Source organism: Colletotrichum acutatum (genome assembly GCF_030867785.1).
Source record: "Colletotrichum acutatum strain CBS 112980 chromosome Unknown BDZ83scaffold_178, whole genome shotgun sequence".
Taxonomy (NCBI): domain Eukaryota; kingdom Fungi; phylum Ascomycota; class Sordariomycetes; order Glomerellales; family Glomerellaceae; genus Colletotrichum; species Colletotrichum acutatum.
This window is the reverse complement of record NW_026849172.1, coordinates 43,108-65,606: the sequence shown is the minus strand read 5'-3', so window position 1 is coordinate 65,606 and position 22,499 is coordinate 43,108. Positions and strand designations below refer to the sequence as shown.

Genomic DNA, 22,499 nt, shown 5'->3' with positions numbered 1-22,499 from the left:
GTACGCAGGTATCACGAAGCCGGCTTCGAGACGCCAAGCGGAGACAGACACGAGTCCGCCTTTCCAAGGAAGACCCGTCAACACAGGCCAGAAGGGGCTCGTGCAGAAGATCGACAGCGTCATTACAGCGGCAGCAAGGATCGTTCTACCTGTCTGGAGGACAACGCCAACCAGTAGCCTCCTCCGAGACGCCGGCTTACCGTCAGCCAAAGTCGCCTTAGAAGGCGTCCGTTTACGGGCCGCAGTCCGACTACAGAGGATTGATCGCCGACACCCGCTAGTCGCGCGGCTCTCCCAGCAGGGACAGCAACAGACGAGACTACAACGGACGGCTGAACTTCTGCCAAGATGCGGAAGACCAACGTTCCTCCAATCACAGTACCTGCCAAGCTCACAGGATCAGATAGTAGTTCAATGCAAAGAAGAGGCTGCGAAAGCTTTCGAGCGCTGGCTAAAGACAGTACCGGAAAGCCATATGATCGTCTTCTCGGACGGCTCCAGGGCGACGAACGGAGCCGTGGGGTACGGCTTCGTCATCTACCGAGACTCCAAACGCATAGCGCAAGGGTGCGGCCGACTCGGACTAGCAGAAGTGTTCGACGCCGAGGTCGAAGGGGCGCGAACCGGCCTCAGAAGGGCTCTGCTCACCAATCGCGGTCATCCAATCCACATATGTATCGACAACACCAGCGTTATACAAGGCATCCGCGGCAAGGCGCCGGACTCGTCACAAGACGCGTTCCTCGAAATCCAAGAAGCGGCCAGGATATTTGATATACGGACGCACTGGTCCCCGGGACACCAGGGCATCGAAGGAAACGAGGCCGCGGACCGGCTGGCCAAAGAAGGAACGACACTGCCGGCGCGGATGGGTCAAATGGCAACACTAGCGGGCATCAAGCGGCTTGCAAGGGAAAAATTACAAAGCCAGCACAGGAGATGGTGGTATAAAGAGCGAAGGCCGCGGTACGCGGACTTGGGGCTTGAGGCAGCTCTGTCCAGCCCTCCTGAACTGGCCTTGCCGCGGGCTACGTTACATCACCTGCTGGCGGCACGATCGGGTCACGGGGACTTCGAGCAATATCACCGACGTTTCAACCACGACGACGCTCTAATGATGTGCTCTTGTGGAGAGGCGAAAGACGTGGACCACCTGGTCTACTGTCGACTAACGCTGGCGAGGAGGCAACGGTGGCCGACCCTCCACTCTCGCAGTATGCCCGAGCCCATAGGTCCTATGGGATCTCTCGAGGCCTACTTCAAGAGATTAATCACCGACCCACGAGGCTTCGAGGCCTTTCTCCGCGTGACGGACTTCTTCCAGAAGATCTGTCTGCGGTAGCAGCATCCACACCTAGGTAGATGTGAGTGCGGACTACAAAGAACCTCCCGATTCCAAGGGACGATTTGGGAAAGAATGAAACTGGGGCACCAGCGGGAACCGGGGACAGACAGAACGCGTAGTGGCCACAAGGCATGATTTGGAGGACGATGTAAAGAGACGACGTACTGTAGAGTAGGTAGCCTTGGCTCACGGCCCTCCACGCCATATACCCTTCGGGAGGTCTGCGGTAAGGGCTCTAGCCCGGCCGCCACGGCGTTAAATACAACAACAACAACAACAACAACAACTACTCGCGGTCCCGTCTCAGCATCTATCTCGTCGCGTTGGTTCGTTTCAGAAGAGAGACGGGGATGTTGCGGCTACACAAGACCGGGTCCATTATTGGGAGTGAATGTATCTAGAGATGGATTGCATCTTAGGTAGTCAGCAAACCCTTCACACCCGTATTGAGCTCTTGCATTTTGAGATTAAACCCTGCTTTTCAATCAAAATGTTCAGCAACTTAAACTATAGTTACAATATCCCCACAGTATCTTTGTTATGAACTCTCTTCATATGACTACGACCGGACTGATTCCAGAAGTCTTGAACTCAACTACGACTTGGACACATTGCTTCTAGAAAGCTATCACAATAATAACACTGTTACTACTATCAACGCCTTGACTTCTGTCCACACAAACCTCATCAAGACTAGCTGGCCGTGAACGAATTGGTCTCTAGTCTTGAAATGAAACAGAGGAATTTCAATGACAAAAAATCAGTTAAACATAGGTCTTTGTTTGTTTTTTTGTTTTATGAAAGAAAACGAAAAAAAATAAGAAGAAAAAAAGGTTTCCGCCGCACCACAAGACTTTTGGTTAAAACTCATCCTATGGGAATGTTATATTAACGATCATTTCTTATGCATTTCTCAGTTGTTATACGTACTTGAAATCTCGTACTTACAGTAGGGCCCAGAGCTATGAACAATTCCACATCATCCGTAGACCAAGTTGAGAAATTTCCTAAGAGGTCGTCCAAAGGATAGTATTCTTCGAGGTCTGTAGATGTCTCTGGTAACACGTAGTCTAAGGACGGAGCTTGCCCGTCGAGTCCCGAATACCCCGATAGGCTTCTCTCCGGCGTACTCAGAGACTCGGCAAAAGCCTTGGGAGTCATGAGGAAACATTTCTTGAACCGCCGGTGGAGGTGTGCACTGGCGACGCCCAGCTTCCGCGCGAGGCCCCCTACGGTCCACTTGAGGCTGTCGGCCTCGGCGGCGGCAATCATAGCGCGCGCCTGATGTGCAATTTTGCGACCGCTGCTGTTCCTGCTCCAGTCGTCATTACATGGCTCACACCGCTTGCAGGGTCGGTATCCGGATTGCGAGGCATGCTGCAGGTCGTTGAAGAAGACGACGTTGCCCCGTCGAGCGACACGACCAGGGCACGTCGGCCGGCAAAAGATCTGGGTCGATATGACACCATAGAAGAAGGACGAGTTGGCAGAGAGGTCGCGACGAGAGACGAAAAGCCACCGGGTAGAATCGATGGTCTCGTTGGCTTGGAAGACCATTGACGGGTAGGTTGATGATAATGGTTTGAGGTCATGGGAAAAGGGTAAAGAAAGGTTTCGCGTCGAGATTTGGCTTGTCAGTCACTTGTCTGAACCCGATCTCGGCTCTCACTAGCTAGCTCAAGCACATGATTGGCTAATTCAAGATTATCTTCTAGGTGAGCGATATGATCGGTCAGTTTGAGATCACAACCCCGTCACTGTCGGAAGGGTGATGTTCGCATATAAATGTATTGTACATTCTGGCAAACCGGACGAGTTTTGGTTCAGCAATACAGATTAAGAGTCAATTACTTCCTAGCATTACAGATCTCTCAAATCTTCACACGAGCCCAATATCCGAGAAGACCATGGACAATCCTGCCACCGCAAACGTGTTCGGCACCTTTGGGGCAGTGCTCTGGTCGCTTCAGGTAGGAACCAACTTTTCTCTTCGTAGTTTTTTCGAAACATGTTTGCTAAAAGTTTTTCAAGCTCTTGCCTCAAATTTCGAAAAACTGGCGGCGGCACGACACCCAGTCCCTCTCGTCAACGTTTTTTCTTTCATGGGCTGTTGCTGGGGTGCCCCTCGGGGTGTACACCATCGCCGACGATTTCAACATTGCCCTCCAGATACAGCCTAATATCTTGATGTTTCTCAGTCTCTGGACCTGGTTTCAGTGCAAATATTATGGCAACAAATGGGGCACTCGGAAACTAGTAGCTAGCGTCATCGGCATAGCCATTGTTCTGGCCGGTGCCGAGTTTGGACTTGTTTACGCACTCAAACTGGCAAACGAACGCGGGCACAAGTGGCCATCAATTCTCATGGCTATTTTGGCTGCGATTCTTTTGGCTGGTGGTGTATTCCGACATTACATTCAGATGTTGAAGACTCGATCGGACGCGGGCTTGTCCCTCAAGTTCGCGACACTGGATCTAAGTGGAGACGTTGCATCGCTTCTGTCTGTGATCTTCCAGAAGACACTGAAAATCTATGGAATCGTTATATATGGATCAGAGTTAGCGATATGGGTCGGTTTGATAGGCCTAGCTATCCATTATCGCCGTGTCCGCAATGGCGTGTCTAGCAAAGGACCCGATGCGGATGCGGTGGTGTTAGGCAGAGGGGAGACTCAGGCAACAGGCCGCGACGAAGAGATTCAGACTGTTTAGAACTGCCCAGAGGCTCTCATAAGCTTTAATACTTGAGCGGAGTTTCCGCAGCCATTGAACAGCGCAATAGTTCTGGAGATATTAAGGTCAGGACGTGATTTTTGTATTCCTGCGAAAACCCTTCACGAAAATGTTCGCTAAGAGCAATTTGAACTAAGTGACATAGTTATAGTGTTTGATTAGATGCGTACCTAGTCGCAACCATTTGCACCTTTTCTAGCAGGTTAGCAGTGGAAAATTTCGGATTTTATAGCGGTGCTTCGTCCACTTGCTGCGACCATCTGTGCTAATACTTTAGTCTCGCGTCATCGAGTCCATGCATCGCGGCGGGCAATTGCAGCAGCCCCGGGCACAAAGGCTGGCGACGATTCTATTTCCCAAGTGTCTACGATAGGTGCTGTTTACTAACCCAGCCGCATTGAACACATAATCAGCGAGATTAAACTGGGCTAACACGGCTGACATTGACCTGGTTTTGCCCCGCCTCTAAGCCCGGAAATACGGCGCATGCGTACCAAGTACGTTCTGCAATCAAACCGTAGCGCAGGCAAGCTTTATTGGTTCATCCCGAATTAAACATTTCAAAGTCTAAAGACATCACGCTGTCTGAGACAAAACAGTTGTCATGATAGCGTTTGATTGCAGATCCCCTTTAAAGTCTGCCGAGCGGGTTCATAATCCATGACGTCCAACAAGACGGGGGACAGGCCTTGGCCAGCCCCATCTCAGATCGAAGTTTGTGCTTTTCGGGAAGGTCGAACATCGAACTTTGAACAACGAGTTCGTATCGTCGAATGAGGCGCCAGGACCGATCAGGTAGGTAGCATTCGGACACGCAAAGACGCAATCGAGTCCCTGGACCCCTCGTACGACGCTGCGGCACCCACGGACTAAGATTACGATGATCGGCGGCGACACGGACAACACAAATATGGCCGGGGGCGCGACTTGTTGGCGCGAGTCCTGTATGGTCTGCAGCTGCCTTCATTCCTAGTTGATCTTCTTTTTCATACCAAGATCAAACGGACACGATGGCGCCGTCTTGGCTGACAGTTGGTTTCCTCGGTTTGATCCGGGTGACCGGAGCTCTGGGACCGCAACTTAGCCCGGCTCAGATGTGGAAGGAGTTCCATCTCCAACCCGAGCTCGAACCCGCTGCCGAAGGAGCTGCAGGCCCCGAAGTCGTCCGATTATTCGCCAACGACAGCGCCCCCGGCGCGCCGGATCCGTCCACTCTCTACCGGCCTTTCAACTTTTCGGTTCCCATTGACCACTTCCACAATGATTCCATGTACGAGCCGCACTCGAATGGCAGCTTTCCTCTCCGATACTGGTACGACGACCGGTTTTACAAGCCTGGAGGCCCTGTCATCGCTCTGGCAGCGGGTGAAACCAGCGGCGCGGGCCGCTTGCCTTTCTTGCAAAAGGGCATCGTTGCCATTCTAGCCGAAGCAACTAACGGAGTCGGCGTCATCTTGGAACATCGGTACTACGGCCGCAGCTACCCCACCCCAGACTTCAGCACGGAAAACCTGCGATTCCTTACGACGGACCAAGCCTTGGCGGACACTGCTTACTTTGCTAAGAACATTGTCTTCCCCGGCAAATTGGCGGGAGTAAATTTGACGGCACCGGAGACACCGTGGATCGTGTACGGAGGCTCGTATGCCGGCGCATTTGTCGCGTTCCTGCGCAAACTGTATCCTGAAGTCTTCTGGGGCGCGATCTCTTCTTCTGGCGTCACTGCCGCCGTGGTTGACTTTTGGGAATACTATGAAGCCGCGAGACGTTTCGCCCCTGAGGGATGCGCAGAGACGACGCAGAAGCTGATGCACATGGTGGACAACATCCTGATGCAGAAGGGCAACACGACTGAGGAGGACATTGTGACACTCAAGACTGCCTTCGGACTCCCTAACGTCACTGCGAGCGTCGACTTTGCGAGCGCGATTGGGGGCGGCATTGCAGGGCTACAGGGTCGGAACTGGGACCCAGCCCTTGACAGCGACGACTTCCTTCTCTACTGTGGTAACATGACCTCAGACGAACTCGTGTGGCCCGCGACGGATAGCCTTGACTCCAGTGCTCGCTACCTACTTGAGATTAGCGGCTATGAGTCAGAAGTCACGGAGTTAGTTCCTCGGCTCAAAAACTACATTGGCTACGTCAACTACACATCGTCCTGGTGCGACTCGGAGAACCAAGACGATTGCTTCGGACCCGGAAGTGACGATGCGTATGCCGCGGATGATCTAAGCGCGTCCTGGCGTCTGTGGGCCTACCAGTATTGTTCGCAGTAAGTGATCAAACCCAGAATTCTTATGACAAAATTCTAATAATTTTGTTTAGATGGGGCTACCTCCAAACCGGCTCCGGCGTCCCAGAAGATCAGCTTCCGTTGATTTCACGCCTGATTGACATCAACTACTCCACAGTCATCTGTCGCAAGGCTTTCAACATCACCTCGTTACCTGACGTAGAAGCCATCAACAAATACGGTGGTTATAACTTCAGCTACCCTCGCGTAGCCATCATTGATGGCGAATCCGACCCATGGCGATCTGCGACTCCCAACAAGATCGGGCTCCCGCGACCCGAATCGACCACCGAGGAACCTAACTTGGTCATTACGGGCGGAGCAGTTCACCACTGGGACGAGAATGGCATTTTCAAGAACGAGACAACGGTTGACCTGCCACCGTTGCCTGTCAAAGAGGCCCAGAGCTTCGAGGTGGAGTTTGTACAAGCTTGGCTCAAGGAATTTGCTGCGACGAGAAAGTAGACAGTATTACTGAAGATAATTTTGCACTACGAACAGCTCTCAATGGCGACGTATGTACACAAAGTAAGACAGCCCATCGGACTCTACATAGGAAACATCAACGTCAATACTGCTCAGCACATTCTGGGCAATCTATGAGTGTGACTACTGGTTCAGACCTCTCCTCACTTTTTCGCAGCCTCAATAATGATATCGGCAGCTCTCTCCGCAATTCCATATACCGCGGTCTGAATATGCGCTGAGATCAGGACGGGCATGATACTCGCGTCCACGACTCTGAGATTCTCCGTTCCGTAGACCTTGAGTGATGGGTCAACGACGCCACCGTCTTCCCTTGGGAGCATTGCACAGGAGCCAACTGGGTGGTAGATGGACAGGGTGGTCTTGAGAGCAAAGTCCCGCCACTGCGCGTCTGTCGTGGTGTTCAAGCCCGGCTCGTACTCCGAAACCCATGTGGATCTGAGAGGCTCTGTGAGAGCGACCTGACGGCACTTTTTGATGGCTTGGATGGCTGCTTGCAAGTCGTAGTCGTTTGAAAGGTAATTAGGGTTGATGAGAGGTGGTCCCAAGGTGTCGGCAGGGTTTATGTGGACATGCCCACGGCTCAGTGGGTGCATAATGGCGGCGATGAGCGTGAAGTAGTCTTTGCCGTAACCTGGACTTCCTGAAGCGGGATACCCTTTGACGCCAGTATATCCGTCACTGAAAAGGATTTCCAGTTGAGGTACCGTCGTATCGTTGAGCCATTGAAGTTTCTTCTTCTCGACCGGGTTGTTGGTATCCCCAATCGCCGTCTGAGCAAGAGCAGTAAGCGCTGCTTCTCCATCGTCACCAAGAGCTTGGTTCCAGTTGGTGAACGTATATCCACTACCAGAGTATCCGTACATTGAAGTCTTGCCTTCCCACCAGAGCTGGAGCTGCTCAGCAGCATAGACTGTGTCGTACTTGAGACGGTCGTATCCAGTGTAGTTGCTCTTCAGCTCGTACGAGCTCTGGATACGAATGCGATCCTGGAGGTTTTCACCTACTCCTGGAAGGTCAATAATCTGATCAATACCAGCAGCGGAGAGGACATCCGCCTTGCCAATGCCGGAGTTCTCCAGAATAGAAGGGCTGAGTAAACCTCCACCGGAGACAATAACCTCGCGACGAGCAGATAGGACGGTTCCGTCGACAAGAGTCACGCCAGCAGCACGCTGACTGCCATGGCAGGTAGTCTCCAAATTGACTTTGGCAACCTTTGACTCTGTCAGAACGAAGTGGTTTGGACCAGCCAAGGGCAGGTAGGAGTTTGCGCTGTAGGATCGGTTGTAGTGTGTCGGCTCGATGCTGTTGGGCGAGTATAGAACACCCAGAACGTTGCCATTCAATGATTCCAGGTTCGTTTCGATACCGAAACTGTTCATGACCGGGAACAGCGGGGCTTGGTGCTTGGGGATAAGCCGGTTGATCAAAGCCTTGATAGGTCCGGAATTGCCAACGCCCTCGCTCCCAGTGTAGTACTGAGTGTTGGCCGAGGTAAAGTTCTCAGACTTCATCATGGCAGATCGCATAGATTCCCAGTTCCATCCCGGGTTACCAAGCTGTTCCCATCCGTCATATTCGTGTGCAGACGCCCTATCGTATGAGAAGAGGTTGAGTGCGGAGCTCCCACCCAAGACGTGCCCTCTGGTCTGAACCCAGACGCGGCCATTGGATCCCTCCTGCGGCACAGTAGTGAGATTCCAGTCGTACTTGCTCCCAAAAGTTGAACCTCTCCGGCCGGGGATCTCAATGCGCTCGTCGCCGAGCCCTGATGGACCTGCTTCGATGACCAGGACTGTCGCATTCTGCAGCCCCTGGCTGAGACGGGTTGATAGCGCGACTCCAGCAGTCCCTCCGCCTACGACAATCTGTAGAGTCATTAGTTAGTTCACATCATAATTCGTGGCGGATCTAATTGGTCAGAGAGCACGAACGTAGTCAAAAGCCTTGTCAGTCGGCTGACCATGAGCTGCTGACGCCGCTGCCACGAACAGGGCCAGGATCGAGGCGACAGGTGACATTTCGGTATATCGAGATCTTCCTGCGAGGTCCCTTTGCACGAGGTAAGAGGTTGATTTGAATCAAGCGAGCCACGCGGATATGGAGGTTTAGATGGCGCATAGGGAAAAGGCATACTTTGTCGGGCTGGGCGGTGGCACGAATGTCGCTGGAAGTGTGTGTCTCGTCGGCGATCAGGATGCCCAACACCACTTGGGAATCATATTGAGTCAACCCTATGCAAGAGCTTGGACGCTTGATGGACGCTTTGGATCAAGTTTCCGGCATTCTTTCGTATGATAGGATTTTGGGGCACAGGGTAATTCGTGTGGCTTCGCAGAACGCGGGATAAAATAATCAAATCATTTCACACGACCCATGAAATTGAGTCAGGGCACACTACAACCGGGTGGTCTGGTAGACGGAGAACCAACCCTTGCACACCCAGCGTGGCATCGAAGACGATTAGATGAACCACCCAAGGAAACGTGGGCGGGTGGCTTTCAGGGTAAAAGCTCCATTCGCTCCCGGGCGGGGTGAAAATGGCTGAGCTTCCAACGCTAGAGAACCCTCCTCGGAAGAGATTGAATGTCGCCGGTAACCTTGATCCAACCTGCCCTGCTTGCTTTATCCGCAGTGTACCATCAACCGTTGAATCTGCATCGTCCTGACGCTCTGGTTCTACAGTCTCTCCTAGTTGTTGCGAGATGGGCGGGGTTCCTCGGACTTTGCAGCAGGGAATCGGCAGTTCACCCCAGTCGTGCCCCCCGCCCACTCCAATACGGATCTCCACATCGGGAGCGACAGCGGCATCTATGGGAAGAAGGTCTACCGCTAGCCTAATATTCGCTTACATGGACAAGGGTTGTGTGGGTTGCACAATAAGGCGCCAATGGGGCGTGGTAAAGGGGTTGATGGGCTTTGCTGAAGACTCTACTCGTCGCAACCAAACAATCACAGACAAGACGGACGGGTAACTATGGCGATGGTAAGGACTAGATCATTCACTTACTTCTGCCAGCTTATCCGAGTTTACAGAGTACTGTCCGAACTGCAGTTCGCCCTGCTTTTTCATCTTCTGACCTCACGCTGGGGGGTTAAGAGAAATCTGTCTGAACAAAAACCGTTGTTTAGCACAGGTAGGCTCAGGATCCCCTACCGAGACAATACTGAAGACGGACTAGGGAATTGATATGGACAATCTCGACAGTACGCATACATGGGACGAATCCTATGCGCCATGTCCAGGATCTTATCCCCCACGACCCAGGAAGGGCTCGCTATCGGACTTCCAAGCTGACAGGACTCAAGACCGGGTACCTTAACACCGGATGAGACCACCTTGTCAGTGGAGCTTAAGAGAACATGAAAATTCAACTTCCGAGAAGCAATTTTTCTTAGGCAACACTCAACATTGCTCCATAACTGCAACTTCATTCCCAGCTCTCAGCGCACGTTATAGCAGCCTTCACAGTTCGAGGTATTTCGGCATCTTCCATCACAAGCATAGCGCGACCCTAGGCTCAGAAATAGATTATCTCTGCACAAAGAGTCAACTTGTCTCTGGTGATTCGAGCCTTGCGTTTGCCTTCTTTTCTCCTAAATAATGCCCAGCCAAAAGTGTGGGGATGCGAGTCATAAACCCAAAGAGGCGGAAGCCAGGGTGTAATCAAAGCTGCGCAAAAGCTGCGCAAACACTCCCTTGACTCCCAGGTCTCCTGAAGTTGAACCTGCACGGGAGCGGAGCGGGTTCCGCATTCCGGACAGCTGTCCTGCTGCCATCCCTTTGCATTCACAGAAACCAGGCACGGGAAGTCTAATGTCGATTCTGCATGCCTGAGTCACATTGCCGGCCGAGTGGTAACGCAATAACATGGGGGGAATCCGAAGAACCACCATCCGGGCGCCACAGATTTTTGCAGCTTCCTTGAAATATGAGAACGGATTGTTTGATGGGTTCTGCGGCGGGCTTGTTTGAAACAGAATGCCCAAATAGTGCAAAGCCATGGTCCGACAAAACTGACTTATATGACTGACATCTGGCCATTGCTGAGATTGCGGTATCTTCCTCCGTCATGTGTGTTCTCACACACGCCACGACGGCGTGCCACTGATCTTGGAACCCGATCTCAACGATACCACTTGAATAAACGGACTTCTCCAGACAGCAGCTACCTACGACGATGAGCGTAGTCCCTCGAGATGATTCATTACCGCCGAACGAGGACGTTGGTCCAATCTCCTTTTCTCTCGCCCTCGCCCTGACAATCTTCCTCGTCATCACGACCGGCCTCCGATTATGGGCGCGATCAGCGAACCGGAAGCTAGGATGGGACGACCTGACCATTGCTCTCGCAGGGGCAACGGCAATTATACGGTTTGCCTTCGTCGTCTTGCAGTGGAAACGCGGAAATGGCAGACACCGAGTCTATCTCAGCGATCATGACTACATGATAATCAACATGTACGGCTGGTGGGGACAGATGCTGCTCTTCATCTCTGTGGCGTTCTTGAAGGTGTCAATCTGTCTCCTAATCCTTCGCATCAAAGATAGCAAGGTTCTAAAGTGCTTGCTGCACGTCATTATGGCTGGTGTACTCATTACAAACTTCGGGGTCGTGATCATTTTGATAGCTGAGTGTCAGCCTATTGGTTTCTGGAGGGGCAAGTCAGCCGTGTGCTGGCCAACACACATCCGCATTTACTTCATCTATGCGACGATTGGTGTGATCAAGATTTTTCGAAACCCTGAGGGCTTGGTTGCTGATTAAAATTGATAGCATACTCCGTCTTGACGGACCTCATCTGCTCACTACTTCCCCTTGTGGTGATTTGGAACGTAAAGATCCCTCGACGGACAAAGATATCAGTCTGTTGCTTGATGGGACTAGGCCTTGTGTGAGTTCCTCCCAAGCGTCTGTCAGGTTCTATTAAGACACCAGATCCCCTAACAGTCTCTACAAATTCTAGGGCGACCGGGTTTGGAGTTGCCAGAGCAGCTTCACTGGGAATCTCCACCTCTGATTTGAGCTGTGCGTCCAACCTCCCCTACATGTACCTTCATCGTTTTCAGGCAGAATATCATAAATAGACTGACAACTATCTTTCAGGGGCGTACTGTATCGCCGGTATCTGGTCGAACCTCGAACTGTTCCTGGGTATCATCGCCGCAAATCTCGCTCTTTCGAGGTCCATCTACGTCTACTTCCTCGGTAACGGTGACGCGCAACAGACACTTCCGGGATCAACGGGCAGATGTGATCCATTGCAGTCGGGGTATCTCGATAGCAATCTCCGAGGTGACCGCTTCGAAGTGCCTTCGACGATGATTGGGTCACCTCGTCGAAGAGGGTCGGAGACGAGGAGCTCGGATAGTGATATCCTGCTGAAACTAGGCATCCAGAAAAAGACTGAATTTTGGTGGACAGAGGACGACGAAGGTCAGCCGCAGAAACAATCTCCGTGAGTCGAGTTTGAAGGGAGTGATGCCGATGTAGGTAGCACCTGTACGTAACCTATGACGGCCGCATTCTCCAGGTGGCCAGAATTCTTCCAGCGGCTCACAGCTTGATGCAAGAAAGGTCTGTGAAAACGAAGTCTCAACTCATCTCAAGCCCAAGTTTCGTTTTGACTAGAGCTATACGTTTTCCTGAAAGAACGGGTAACTATACAACTACCTCTCTGTCTTGTTACACACAGCATGGATTTACTGTAATGTGACCTGATAACCTAAACATTCATCTTGATGTTGGGAGTCGGTCCCGAGACCTTTGACCGCGGGACCGCGATCCCTCAGCATTCGACGAAACTACAGCAGGAAATTAACCCAGACTTATGACTCCACTGAGCACCAGACGAAGTCCTAGGTTCTCCTTAATCGCCCTCAACGCATGATTTCGGTGCACCCACCCACCTGAGGATCAGCTTTTGCCCATTACCTACGTCTTATCAACGAGACGCGGACGCGACGTGACCACCGTCGTGAATAGTCCCTCTCGATCGCCACGACCAAGACTACTTCTCCTTGTTGCCACATTGCGGCACCAGATCCTCCTCAAGCAGAGCTTAGCTTGAAAGCACGGAAGCGGTGCGACGGGAAATCACGTCTTTGGCTCGTGGTCGGCCCACGCCTCCTGCCACTGCTGCGGAGTCCAAGCCAGGTGATCCTGCACGATGCGGTCGACGTTCCACAGCTCGCTCGGGTCAAAGTTGCACTTCACAATCGATTTCCCTTGGATGATATCCCTCATGGCGCGAGGAAATCCCTGGTAAAAGTACTCGGTTCTACGGGCGACTCGGAGCTTGTTGGACATGGTGGACCGGGTGAGGAACCACTCTGTCGGCGGGATGATGCCCTGGTCCATCGATACAAACCAGGCCGCCTGCCACGCGACGTCTCTCTGAATCGTCATCTGGAACATCTCCGTGCATAACTGGGGCGGCGGGGGCTGGCCGTCAAGAACTAGAGTGTAAGATGCAGGCGGCATTCCCGCGGGGGCCAGAGCAAGGCATAACACATTACGACACGTTGGCGGTGACCTGCTTGGCCACCACATCCCATGGTACTGGGTCGCGTCGAGTCATGGTCCGGTATTTGGCCTGGCGACGAGTATCCGGGGTGTCGAAGTTTGAGTCTGGTAGCAAGGCATTACGCCACAAGTTGACCCGGCGCTCGATCCGGAGGCCGGGATTCTCTTTACAGAAGGGGATCAGGCCGAGTGCGTGACACTGTTGCTTGGCCACTGCTTGGCGGTCCTCGTCGAGGATGATTCGTCGCAGATGTCCACGCAGCTCCTCAGGCATCGATGGCAGGAAACAGATTGCCGCTGCCGCGGCAGAAAATCGATAGTTTGAACGATCCTTTGTTGTCATTGCGCCAGCGAGCCGACATGAATCATTGATGTCAACGTCCAGACAGCTTGCCATGTCGTCCAATACTTCATTCGAGGGGATGACCCAGTGATGGACGGAGCATTCGGCAATCCCGAGAGCGTCGTGTGGCTCGGTGTCGACATGGAAGTTCAATCCCTTAACATCTGTCCAAGTGTAGTGGATCTCGGAGAGAGGTACGTCGACTATTGACGAGGCCGCCAACGCCTCTTTGCAAAACATCCGGAACTGTGACGGCGCCTGCCCGAAAGGTCCACGACGCTTCAAGGTATCAATCCGTTCATGTTTTTTTCTCAGATCTTCAAGCAAAGGAGCGAATTGAGGGTAGGTCAATTTCAGTCTATCACGGACAATCTCTGGTATGGTATACCCCGCCCGATAGAAAAGATACTCTTGGCTTGAGTCGAGATCTTTGACCAAGATGTGGAAGTGAAGGGCACGGATACGTAGCTCTTCGGAAGTCGCAGTCGAAGATGTGATGATGTTCGTGCGCAGAGCAAGTCCCCTCGTCTCGTCGGCCACAAGCTTGCAGGTGAGCGACAGCCCGAGAATTAATAGGATGACCGTCGGCCCTTTTGAGTACGCCCGAGATGATACTAAGGTTGCCGTCAGTGCTGCCAGAGCTGTTGATGTTTAGCGTTCTTGCGATTAAGGTCTCCGAGTTACATACGTATCCGCAGTTTGTCCTGACGTAGTGGCCGTAAATTTCCTCTCTCACCTCACGGGGAAGAGTTAGAAAAGTAGATTCAGAAGCCGTCGTTTGGGCAGTGATAGTTGAAGATGGAGCGTCGCGGTGAGCTATTGGCAGATCGTATCTGGCGACGACGTTGAGGGAGGATGAGGAAGCAGTTAAGACTTGATAGCTCTACAGTCCGGGCGGGCCGTGGTGGAGTACTTATACACCATCATGTCTCGAACAGGTACATTCTAAGGTGGGGGAAGTGAACTTTGGCTGAACTCAATCACGGTGTATCTGAGTCATCAAAAGCTACCCATCCGCGAGGTTACCACTAGTGACTGAGGCCGCCTAAGGTTCACGCGAACGGTGGAAACAAGTGCGTAAGTTCAATCAACAAGGGGCATGTATTCAGTGATAGGTGAGCTGGCAAGTTAGTAGCTTTCAACATTTCCGCATTCATATCATCAAGGTTGGCACTCAGTTTACCGGCAATATATAGTAGTCATATTATATACGTCTGTGCCTCCGCCCCTTTAAGTTAATGGGCCAAAAAAATCCAGACAATTACATATCGGATAATCACACTATTGCAGCATCTACTCAATGCTATTAAACACTGTCGTTTTGAGACAAACCTCAAGATCTCAGGGTTATTGAAAACTTCTTCATCATCCGGGTTCACAGTTAACTGTGGCTGGTCATTGGTCAGCATTGAGAGTGATCAAGGTGGTCAATGGCCCCGTTGATATCGAGGAATCGGACTCAAAATGCTCGTCTTCCACTTCTTATTCCGCGTGATAGTGGAGTTCTTCGGGGGTGTACTGTGGGGTGCACTATGGTCGGCGCGGGAGCTCTGAAGTCGGCTTTCTGCCCGGTACGGCACGGTGGACCCGCTAAAGGTACCCCGTAGCTCCGTTAGTGGCTCTATCCGGGCGGCCTTGCCAATGCCGGTGAGCCCCGCCGACACCCCCCGCTGACCGGCTAGTCATGATCCCCGGTATTCAAGTCGGGTGAATGCTGCAAGCCGACAATTTCTAACGTAACCATGGAACACTTACATCCTCACTCCAGACTTCCATTGCTTTCTTCAGGATCGTAATAGCTGCATCATCGGTGTCAGCTACAGCGTGAGTACAGGCGGACACTTATCCCTACCCCGCCGCCATGCGCTGACGGACAATCGGGGCGCCATTCATCGCCGAGAAGCAAAAGCTCGGTCCCGATGTCCCTCCCCTCCCAATCTTTGTCCCAAAAGCATCCCATCATTCCATCTGGAAAACGCCCCGAGTCACAGTCAGAGGACATGACACATTCTTTACCATCTCATTGGTTCAAAGACCTGCTGTACGACTACGGGCGGACGTCCGGGCCGGCTTCTCATCCACCCGACTCGTCCAACGGCAACGGCCTTTGACACGAAAACTCCGAAGTGGCGCACCCGTCCACGGACTGTTGTGACACTGGATATTGGATGCAACAAGCCACTCGGAGATGCTGTTCGTAAGCAGACATGGAGCCATACTGAGCGAGCCACGAGACTGATTACGTTCCACAAACGTATGACGATTGACCAGCTCCTTCGAATGTGTCTTGGACTCTCAGCTAGCATCTAAATATCGAGCTACCCCACACCAGATCTCATGTTGCCTTTCCCCAGACCATCCACCCGCAGATCATCCCTATATCACCACCACACCAGCTACATCTCAAGATCCACCGCGCACACACCAACGACAACACGCAATATGGCGATAAAAGCGTCCACCGGAGTCTGCAAACCCTCCGAACTAGCCCACCTCGTCCTCCGCACCGCCAACCCCGAAAAGCTAGTCTCCTTCTACCAAACCTTCCTCGACGCAGAAATCACCGCCTCAAGCCCCCTCATCACCTTCCTCACATGGGACCACGAGCACCACCGCCTCGCCATCCTCAACGATCCCACCGCCGTTCCGCGACAAGACAACACCGTCGGCATGGACCACTTCGCTCTGACCTTTGACTCCCTCGGCGACCTGCTGCAGTCCTACAAGGCTCGCAGGGACCTGGGTATTGAGCCTATTTGGTGCGTCAACCACGGCATGTCGACGAGTATGTACTACCGCGACCCGGACGGCGGCAAGATTGAGACGCAGGTGGATGTGTTTGAGACCAAGGAGGATGCTGTTGCGTATATGATGAGTGAGGAGTTTGGGGAGGATCCGAGGGGGCCCAAGTTTGATCCTGAGGAGATGGTGAAGAGGTTTGAGGCTGGCGAGGATGAGAAGAGTTTGATGAAAAGGACGGCTTTTGCGAAGGAGGAGGTAAAGGTTTGATTTAGGCTGTGTTTTTCATCATGATATTATGGATTTGGGGAATGCATGGTGCTCGTGTAAGTCATAGCTGCACTTAATGATTGCATGCAATGAGGATGATAGCACCCTTGGCACATAATTGAGATACGATCAACATCGAAGCCCCAGAAAGTCTCCCAAAGCCTCTTATTCGTTGGCGTGCACTACTGGACTTATCGTCATGCTCCTACGAACAAAGTGGTGCTGGAAACCATTGAGTCAAGTGGGCGATACCACCCATTGTGCAATGCCTCGAGCTTTGGTTTCTACTAAACAATATTATCACAACCATCATTAGTATCGTTACTATTGATGCTGAGGTAATAATACTCATCTGACTTGTTTGCGCGACTTAATCCTCTAAAAAGCATTGTTGAAGTTGTAGAGAAAGAAGGTATGACTATCAACTGTACTGAGTATTCCTGTAAAGCGTAAAGCCACATCAACCATCCCAACTCCAATTAGAGAAATTCGAAAGGCCTACCTTAGTGCGTAACCGAGACTCGTAGATCTGTCTCCACGTCGGCAAACCGACAAGGGATCACGTGGGATGCACTAACCAGGGAGCAAGCAGAAAGTGAACAGGCGGCCAGACACCTAAGCAAGAACCTCAACCCTCAAGTAAAAGGTCTCATGGCCGCAGATTGATTCAGAGCTGAGCTATAAACTTAGTTGAGAAGGCAACGTGACCGTAACTCTACAGGTCCGAGCCTTATCCTCTCGATTGCAAACTGGCAAAATCATTTTCAAGTACGTACTAGCCTATCTTGAGTATCTAGGTAATTATGAGAGAATGAGTGGTTAATGAGATTATATCACCCCTATTCTCTGTTGCCGTAAACGCCACCTTTGTTCAGAGGGCATTTAAAGAAAACATGAAATTCATATTGGGAATGTTCCCTAGTCGACGGGATAGGCCCCGTACGAAACATAACGTAGCGAAGGTACATGTAAGTAGGGGCTGGGAACAGGGGGCCGTACGATCTGGAGCGAGATGCACCCTTGCTCTTCCATGAAATTTGCCAGACTCTACTGTGCTTGTCTTGTCACAGGACAAAGAGCGTAGTTGACTCCCTCAGAGACAGTATCTGACAGAGTCAAAGTCGAATCCATCCACAGTCCTCTTTCAGATTGGTCGGAGAATGCTCCAAGTTGATTAGATTGTATTACAGGCAATATCGCGGCTCGGAGTGTCTAAAACAGAGGGAATCTTTCTTTAGGAGGCTGCTCAGAGATGCATCGAATAGAAACATCCACACTAATACTTCAGAAACTCTGGATAAAGGATCAAAGATAGATTGAAAGAATCGCGGCAACGAACCCTCCATGTACGTTACTGACCTTCCTCCGTTCAATATTGATACCATTATCTGCTAGCGCAAAAGGAGAGACATTTTTCTCAAAGCTTCATTTCCGTCCCGACGAACAATCCCTCATTCCAACAAGAGCCAGGGCATGCGCCCAGTTTTTTCTTGCTGTGGCTGGGACGAAACAGCATCAGCCAAGCCATTTTGGCAGGCCTCGAGTGGCTTCGAATCTCCGAGGGCTGCAGATGACCCCTGTCGTCGAGTCTAGTTGAGCCCCCAGCTGCCCCCAAACTACGCCTTAGGCGAGTGTCGCGCTGCTGGCTGGCCCGTCGAGAGTTACACCGTCGCACTCTGGGTGACGTCAAGAGGCACGGGAAGTGGCTTGGCAGCGCGTCGTCGCGCCTGGACTCTCGAGTCTCTTGGCTCTCTTTAGCGATGTGTTGTTTCTGTGCCCTCTGTGTGTGTGTTGTCTCTCTTGGTCAGGTACTACTTGCGCTACGTAGTGCCTGTTCGTGGTGATGCAGCTGCCAAGGATATGATGAACATGGCGGTGATGGTCAGAAAGTGCGCTTGGCATATTACCTGAAGGTTTCCCCCTTCGCTACTCGAACAACAACAGCGGCCTTTCTTTCTTTCGCATAATACTTTGGTTGAGAGAATTCCATCGGGATATCGTCAAGAATCAACTCGGTGGATACACCACCGTCCACTTCCCCCTCTCGATTCCGAGTATCACCTCATAAAATTCATCCTCAGACTTCAAGAGCAGCATTGCTTCACAGGATGGCCCGCTTCAATCCTTTCGCACGACGTCGCCAAGATACCACGACCCTCCCAACACATCGCAAAAGTAGCCATGAAACAAAGGTTAACGATCGCTGGCATGGACAAGACTACAGCATGGCCCATCGGCCGCCCTTCATGCTCTGGCTCAAGGTGACATGGCTAGACATTCTCACCATGATCATCATGGGAGTCATCGCCCTAGTGGTACGCACCTTGCCTTGCATCCGACCGCTGACATCCAGCTAACACCACATATTCAGGTATTCAGAGCGCACCCGCCAGCACACCGAACGTTCCCCGTTACCTTTGACAACGGCGAGGTCGTCTACCCTCAATTCGCATACCCGCACATCCCGCAGTACATCCCCAGTCACGCCGCCACCGCCCTCGGCATCGGCGTGCCTATCCTCTCCATCCTCCTCTGTCAAATCAGGGTACGCTCCTTCTGGGACATCAACAACGGCATCATGGGCCTGCTGTACTCCGTCATCGGCTCCACCGTCTTCCAGGTCATGATCAAGTGGCTCATCGGCGGCCTGCGTCCCAACTTTCTCGAAGTCTGCCAACCCGACATCAGCAAGGCCTCCCAGCCGGGCGGTAACGCGACGGGTCTCGACGGCACGGGCTATGGAGGCATCATGTGGACGTCGGATATCTGCACCAGGGAGATGGACGGCACGCTCTCCAACGCGATGGAATCTTTCCCCTCGGGGCACACCACTGCAATGTTCTCGGGCATGGTGTTTCTGTACCTCTACCTCAACGCCAAGTTCAAGGTCTTTTCGAACCACCACACGCCCATGTGGAAGCTCGTCCTCGTCTACGCTCCCATCCTCCTAGCGACCCTAGTCGGCGGTTCTCTGACAGTCGACCAGTCCCACAACTGGTACGATGTCCTCGCGGGCGCCATCATCGGAACCGTCTTCGCCTTTTCGTCGTATAGGATGGCCTACGCCGCCGTCTGGGATTGGCGCATCAATCACATTCCCCTGCACCGCAAGATGCCTCTGGAATTCAACCTCGAGGCTATTGGCGAAGGCGGGACGGTAGTCACGCGCAAGGCCGGATGGGGTAAGAGACGCGGGGACAAGGGAAATGGTCCCGACAGAATGGCCAGCCGAACAAGGTATACCACCGGCAGTAGGGATACGCGAGGTGTTGGTGTGCCCCGTAAGGCGGTAGCATCTCACCATTCGAGAGGCGACCGGCGTCCTTCTGGCGAGGACATGGTCTAGTCGGTCGCCGACTCGTTCCGCCGAGTGAGATTTTTGCTTGGTCCGAGGAGTTACGAATGATACCCAGATCTGAGATTGGAGACAAGCGTGGTCCCCAATAGCGCTATCAATGGTGGCACGAAAGCAAGCGCTGGCGGCTCAGATTCCCGCGTGTTTTGCTTGTCTACTTAGTACTCATAATTAATACTACACAACAAAGTTTTATTCAAAGCATCAAACAATGTCGGACCTCACTTCCCAATCATTAAACTCTGATCAGTTTCTCTTGGCTTGGCCAAGCTTCACAGACACGCCATAGGCTTTCGGGGCGCACGTTCATAACATGTCAATGGTATCATATCGAACCTCATACTAATTAACAATCACGCTGGTCCAGGATTGTACATACGTTGCGGCGTACTCGGCACCCGCGGCGCAACCAGACTGCTTCGAGGTGAAGGCGGGCGCCCACGTGCCGCCGTGTCTTGGTCTGATGTCGGTCGTATTGATGGGACACCGTTCAGTCTGATGTTCTATGGGTCCCTCGAAGTTGCTCCACTACCCAGCACTGCCATGTGTCTTTGCGTCCCAGGTGCGAGGTTGCAGTTGCATTTGCAGTTGTAGGCTCCTATTATCAAAGTTTAAAAATAGCTATAGCTCTACCTTAAACGTACTTACCACCAGCCGCAGTTTTCAGGCTCAGAAACACAACGGGAGACTGACGGGAGACCGGAGGTCGTTGCCCATTGGGAAGAGTCGTTCTAGTCTCGAACTTTCGCGGGAAGTTTGTATGAGGTACTATGTGTATGCGAGTGTGCGTCAGTTGTCAAATTACGGACATGAAGCCGTTATGGGGTATCACTGGTGGGCGAGTTCGAACACGAAAGCGCAAGTGCACCGCAGCGCAGAACTCAATTCCGCAGACGTCACGATGGGCCCTCGGCTCCTTGGAATCAGTTGCACTTCATTTCGCCGTTTGTCTCGTTATTTTTCTCAGACTTGTGAGGTGGGAGTCTCGCACATATTGAGCGGTTCTTTTCGCGAGTCAACAGGAACAAAATCATTGCCCCGTGGGCTCTTTTCGCATGAGTCTGTGGTGTCTTGGCGCGCAAAGCGTTTCTTGGCGGCCTGAACTCTATCACAAAGATGCATCAGTCAGCGGATTTTTTGCGCTTTGCTGCCCGTTCCAACTCACTGCCCCCCCTGAGTTGCAGATCAGGTCCCAGAGAAGTAGTCTTTCGGGGCGGGAATCAGAGTTTTGCTACCTTACACTACGTGATTGAACTCTAACAATGAGGCAAACAAACAACCTTCGGAAAGACTCCGTGCTCTCGAGTGAGCGACGAACGATGTCGAACATCGCCAATATCGAACCTTCCCTCGTCGTTGAAAATAAAAATAAGCCTGTCTCGGCAACTCTTTAAGCCTCAAAATAAGGTCGCATTGAGCCCAGCTAGGCGGATACTAGAAGAGGGCCTCCCGCAAACCCCAGGCGTACTCCGCACAACCGAGACTCCGAACAAGAGAGAGATCGGTTAACGACATCACGTACGGATAGTGTATGGTAGTATGGAGCTTTGCCTTAATCTGAAAGAAACCCGGCAAGACGCCCTCCTCCGCACGGATAGCAACCGTCACCGTGCCGCCCCCGAGATCTCCGGGATCCGTAGACTAATCGGCTCGCCCGACCTTCACCCCTTGACCGGATAGGAGTCAAGTAGATTGGATCAAGCAACCCCACCACCTGTGAGGGGTCCCCCTTCCCCTCTTCTAGAAAGCACCCGTCAACCTGTCAGGAACGTCAGTTCTTACCTGACATGAACCTTGGAGACGAGCAGCAAAAGCAGCAAAAGCATCGCAAAGGGGCCAAGACCATCCGGCCACCCAAAGGGCTACAAACTCAAATATGCCCAGACCATTAGCAAGTTTGACATATGATGTGCAATCAACCCGCCTCCGCTCTCCCACCTTGGCCTTATGTTAATCTTTCTTTTTACACGGCTGGAACTGTTGGCTATGCTAGGTGATGGCCAACCACACAGGCGGGACGAACTCTCGGATCATCTCCCGCTCGAGCTGCCATCCCGGACGGGTCGAATCTATTCCCGACGACCCATATTGCATAGCCGTTCCTGAATGAGTTCCACTTTGACACTTTTGCTAACACTGACCAGTTCGAGTTGCCTTGTGACTGTCGCTTCCTTCTCTTGTGCCTGCTGTCGAGAAATGCCGCCGGTCCATGTCCTCTTCAGGCGATGAAGCTGTGACCCTGACAGATAGAACACATCCAATGTCCGTCCCCTCCGTGAAAGAAGACCGAGAGTACTGGCCCACCTCCCGCATCAGAGACTGATGTCTTTTGCTGATCTCATCAATCAACACAAGATTGTGGAGAAGCCTCGGCGGTCATCGAATATATCCAAACATCTTGG

At 52.3% G+C, this 22,499-nt stretch overlaps 9 protein-coding genes across 9 annotated transcripts; 5 read left to right on the top strand and 4 right to left on the bottom strand.

Moving 5' to 3' along the window:
- Nucleotides 1-1,995: 1,995 nt before the first annotated feature.
- BDZ83DRAFT_135780 (metal binding domain of Ada-domain-containing protein) lies at nucleotides 1,996-2,933 on the bottom strand. Its single transcript, XM_060501246.1, has 2 exons — nucleotides 2,276-2,933; nucleotides 1,996-2,217 (listed from the first exon to the last, which is right to left on the bottom strand). The coding sequence occupies exons 1-2, from the start codon at nucleotides 2,900-2,902 to the stop codon at nucleotides 2,206-2,208; spliced, it is 639 nt and encodes a 212-aa protein (XP_060358667.1). The 5' UTR covers nucleotides 2,903-2,933; the 3' UTR covers nucleotides 1,996-2,205.
- Nucleotides 2,934-3,252: 319 nt separating this feature from the next.
- On the top strand, nucleotides 3,253-4,057 carry BDZ83DRAFT_591745 (PQ loop repeat protein-like protein; the record flags this gene model as incomplete). The annotated part of the gene is made up of 2 exons (XM_060506470.1): nucleotides 3,253-3,315; nucleotides 3,377-4,057. 2 exons carry the CDS (start codon nucleotides 3,253-3,255, stop codon nucleotides 4,055-4,057), a joined length of 744 nt encoding a protein of 247 aa, XP_060358666.1.
- Nucleotides 4,058-5,088: 1,031 nt separating this feature from the next.
- BDZ83DRAFT_591757 (serine carboxypeptidase S28) lies at nucleotides 5,089-6,839 on the top strand (the record flags this gene model as incomplete). The annotated part of the gene is made up of 2 exons (XM_060506472.1): nucleotides 5,089-6,353; nucleotides 6,407-6,839. The coding sequence occupies 2 exons, from the start codon at nucleotides 5,089-5,091 to the stop codon at nucleotides 6,837-6,839; spliced, it is 1,698 nt and encodes a 565-aa protein (XP_060358665.1).
- A 164-nt stretch (nucleotides 6,840-7,003) lies between these two features.
- BDZ83DRAFT_757692 (choline dehydrogenase) lies at nucleotides 7,004-8,884 on the bottom strand (the record flags this gene model as incomplete). The annotated part of the gene is made up of 2 exons (XM_060514929.1): nucleotides 7,004-8,731; nucleotides 8,798-8,884. The coding sequence occupies 2 exons, from the start codon at nucleotides 8,882-8,884 to the stop codon at nucleotides 7,004-7,006; spliced, it is 1,815 nt and encodes a 604-aa protein (XP_060358664.1).
- A 2,160-nt stretch (nucleotides 8,885-11,044) lies between these two features.
- Nucleotides 11,045-12,327, top strand: BDZ83DRAFT_591781 (uncharacterized protein; the record flags this gene model as incomplete). Its single annotated transcript, XM_060506474.1, has 4 exons — nucleotides 11,045-11,585; nucleotides 11,642-11,759; nucleotides 11,832-11,893; nucleotides 11,972-12,327. The coding sequence occupies 4 exons, from the start codon at nucleotides 11,045-11,047 to the stop codon at nucleotides 12,325-12,327; spliced, it is 1,077 nt and encodes a 358-aa protein (XP_060358663.1).
- A 634-nt stretch (nucleotides 12,328-12,961) lies between these two features.
- On the bottom strand, nucleotides 12,962-15,509 carry BDZ83DRAFT_657217 (uncharacterized protein; the record flags this gene model as incomplete). The annotated part of the gene is made up of 4 exons (XM_060510947.1): nucleotides 12,962-13,323; nucleotides 13,514-14,276; nucleotides 14,470-14,616; nucleotides 15,489-15,509. 4 exons carry the CDS (start codon nucleotides 15,507-15,509, stop codon nucleotides 12,962-12,964), a joined length of 1,293 nt encoding a protein of 430 aa, XP_060358662.1.
- Nucleotides 15,510-15,690: 181 nt separating this feature from the next.
- BDZ83DRAFT_641092 (glyoxalase/Bleomycin resistance protein/Dioxygenase) lies at nucleotides 15,691-16,874 on the top strand. Its single transcript, XM_060509533.1, has one exon. It carries the CDS (start codon nucleotides 16,071-16,073, stop codon nucleotides 16,740-16,742), a length of 672 nt encoding a protein of 223 aa, XP_060358661.1. The 5' UTR covers nucleotides 15,691-16,070; the 3' UTR covers nucleotides 16,743-16,874.
- A 1,976-nt stretch (nucleotides 16,875-18,850) lies between these two features.
- On the top strand, nucleotides 18,851-20,088 carry BDZ83DRAFT_745152 (PAP2 superfamily protein; the record flags this gene model as incomplete). Its single annotated transcript, XM_060513180.1, has 2 exons — nucleotides 18,851-19,057; nucleotides 19,114-20,088. 2 exons carry the CDS (start codon nucleotides 18,851-18,853, stop codon nucleotides 20,086-20,088), a joined length of 1,182 nt encoding a protein of 393 aa, XP_060358660.1.
- A 351-nt stretch (nucleotides 20,089-20,439) lies between these two features.
- BDZ83DRAFT_657214 (uncharacterized protein) lies at nucleotides 20,440-21,943 on the bottom strand (the record flags this gene model as incomplete). The annotated part of the gene is made up of 3 exons (XM_060510946.1): nucleotides 20,440-20,600; nucleotides 20,746-20,865; nucleotides 21,880-21,943. 3 exons carry the CDS (start codon nucleotides 21,941-21,943, stop codon nucleotides 20,440-20,442), a joined length of 345 nt encoding a protein of 114 aa, XP_060358659.1.
- Nucleotides 21,944-22,499: the final 556 nt, after the last annotated feature.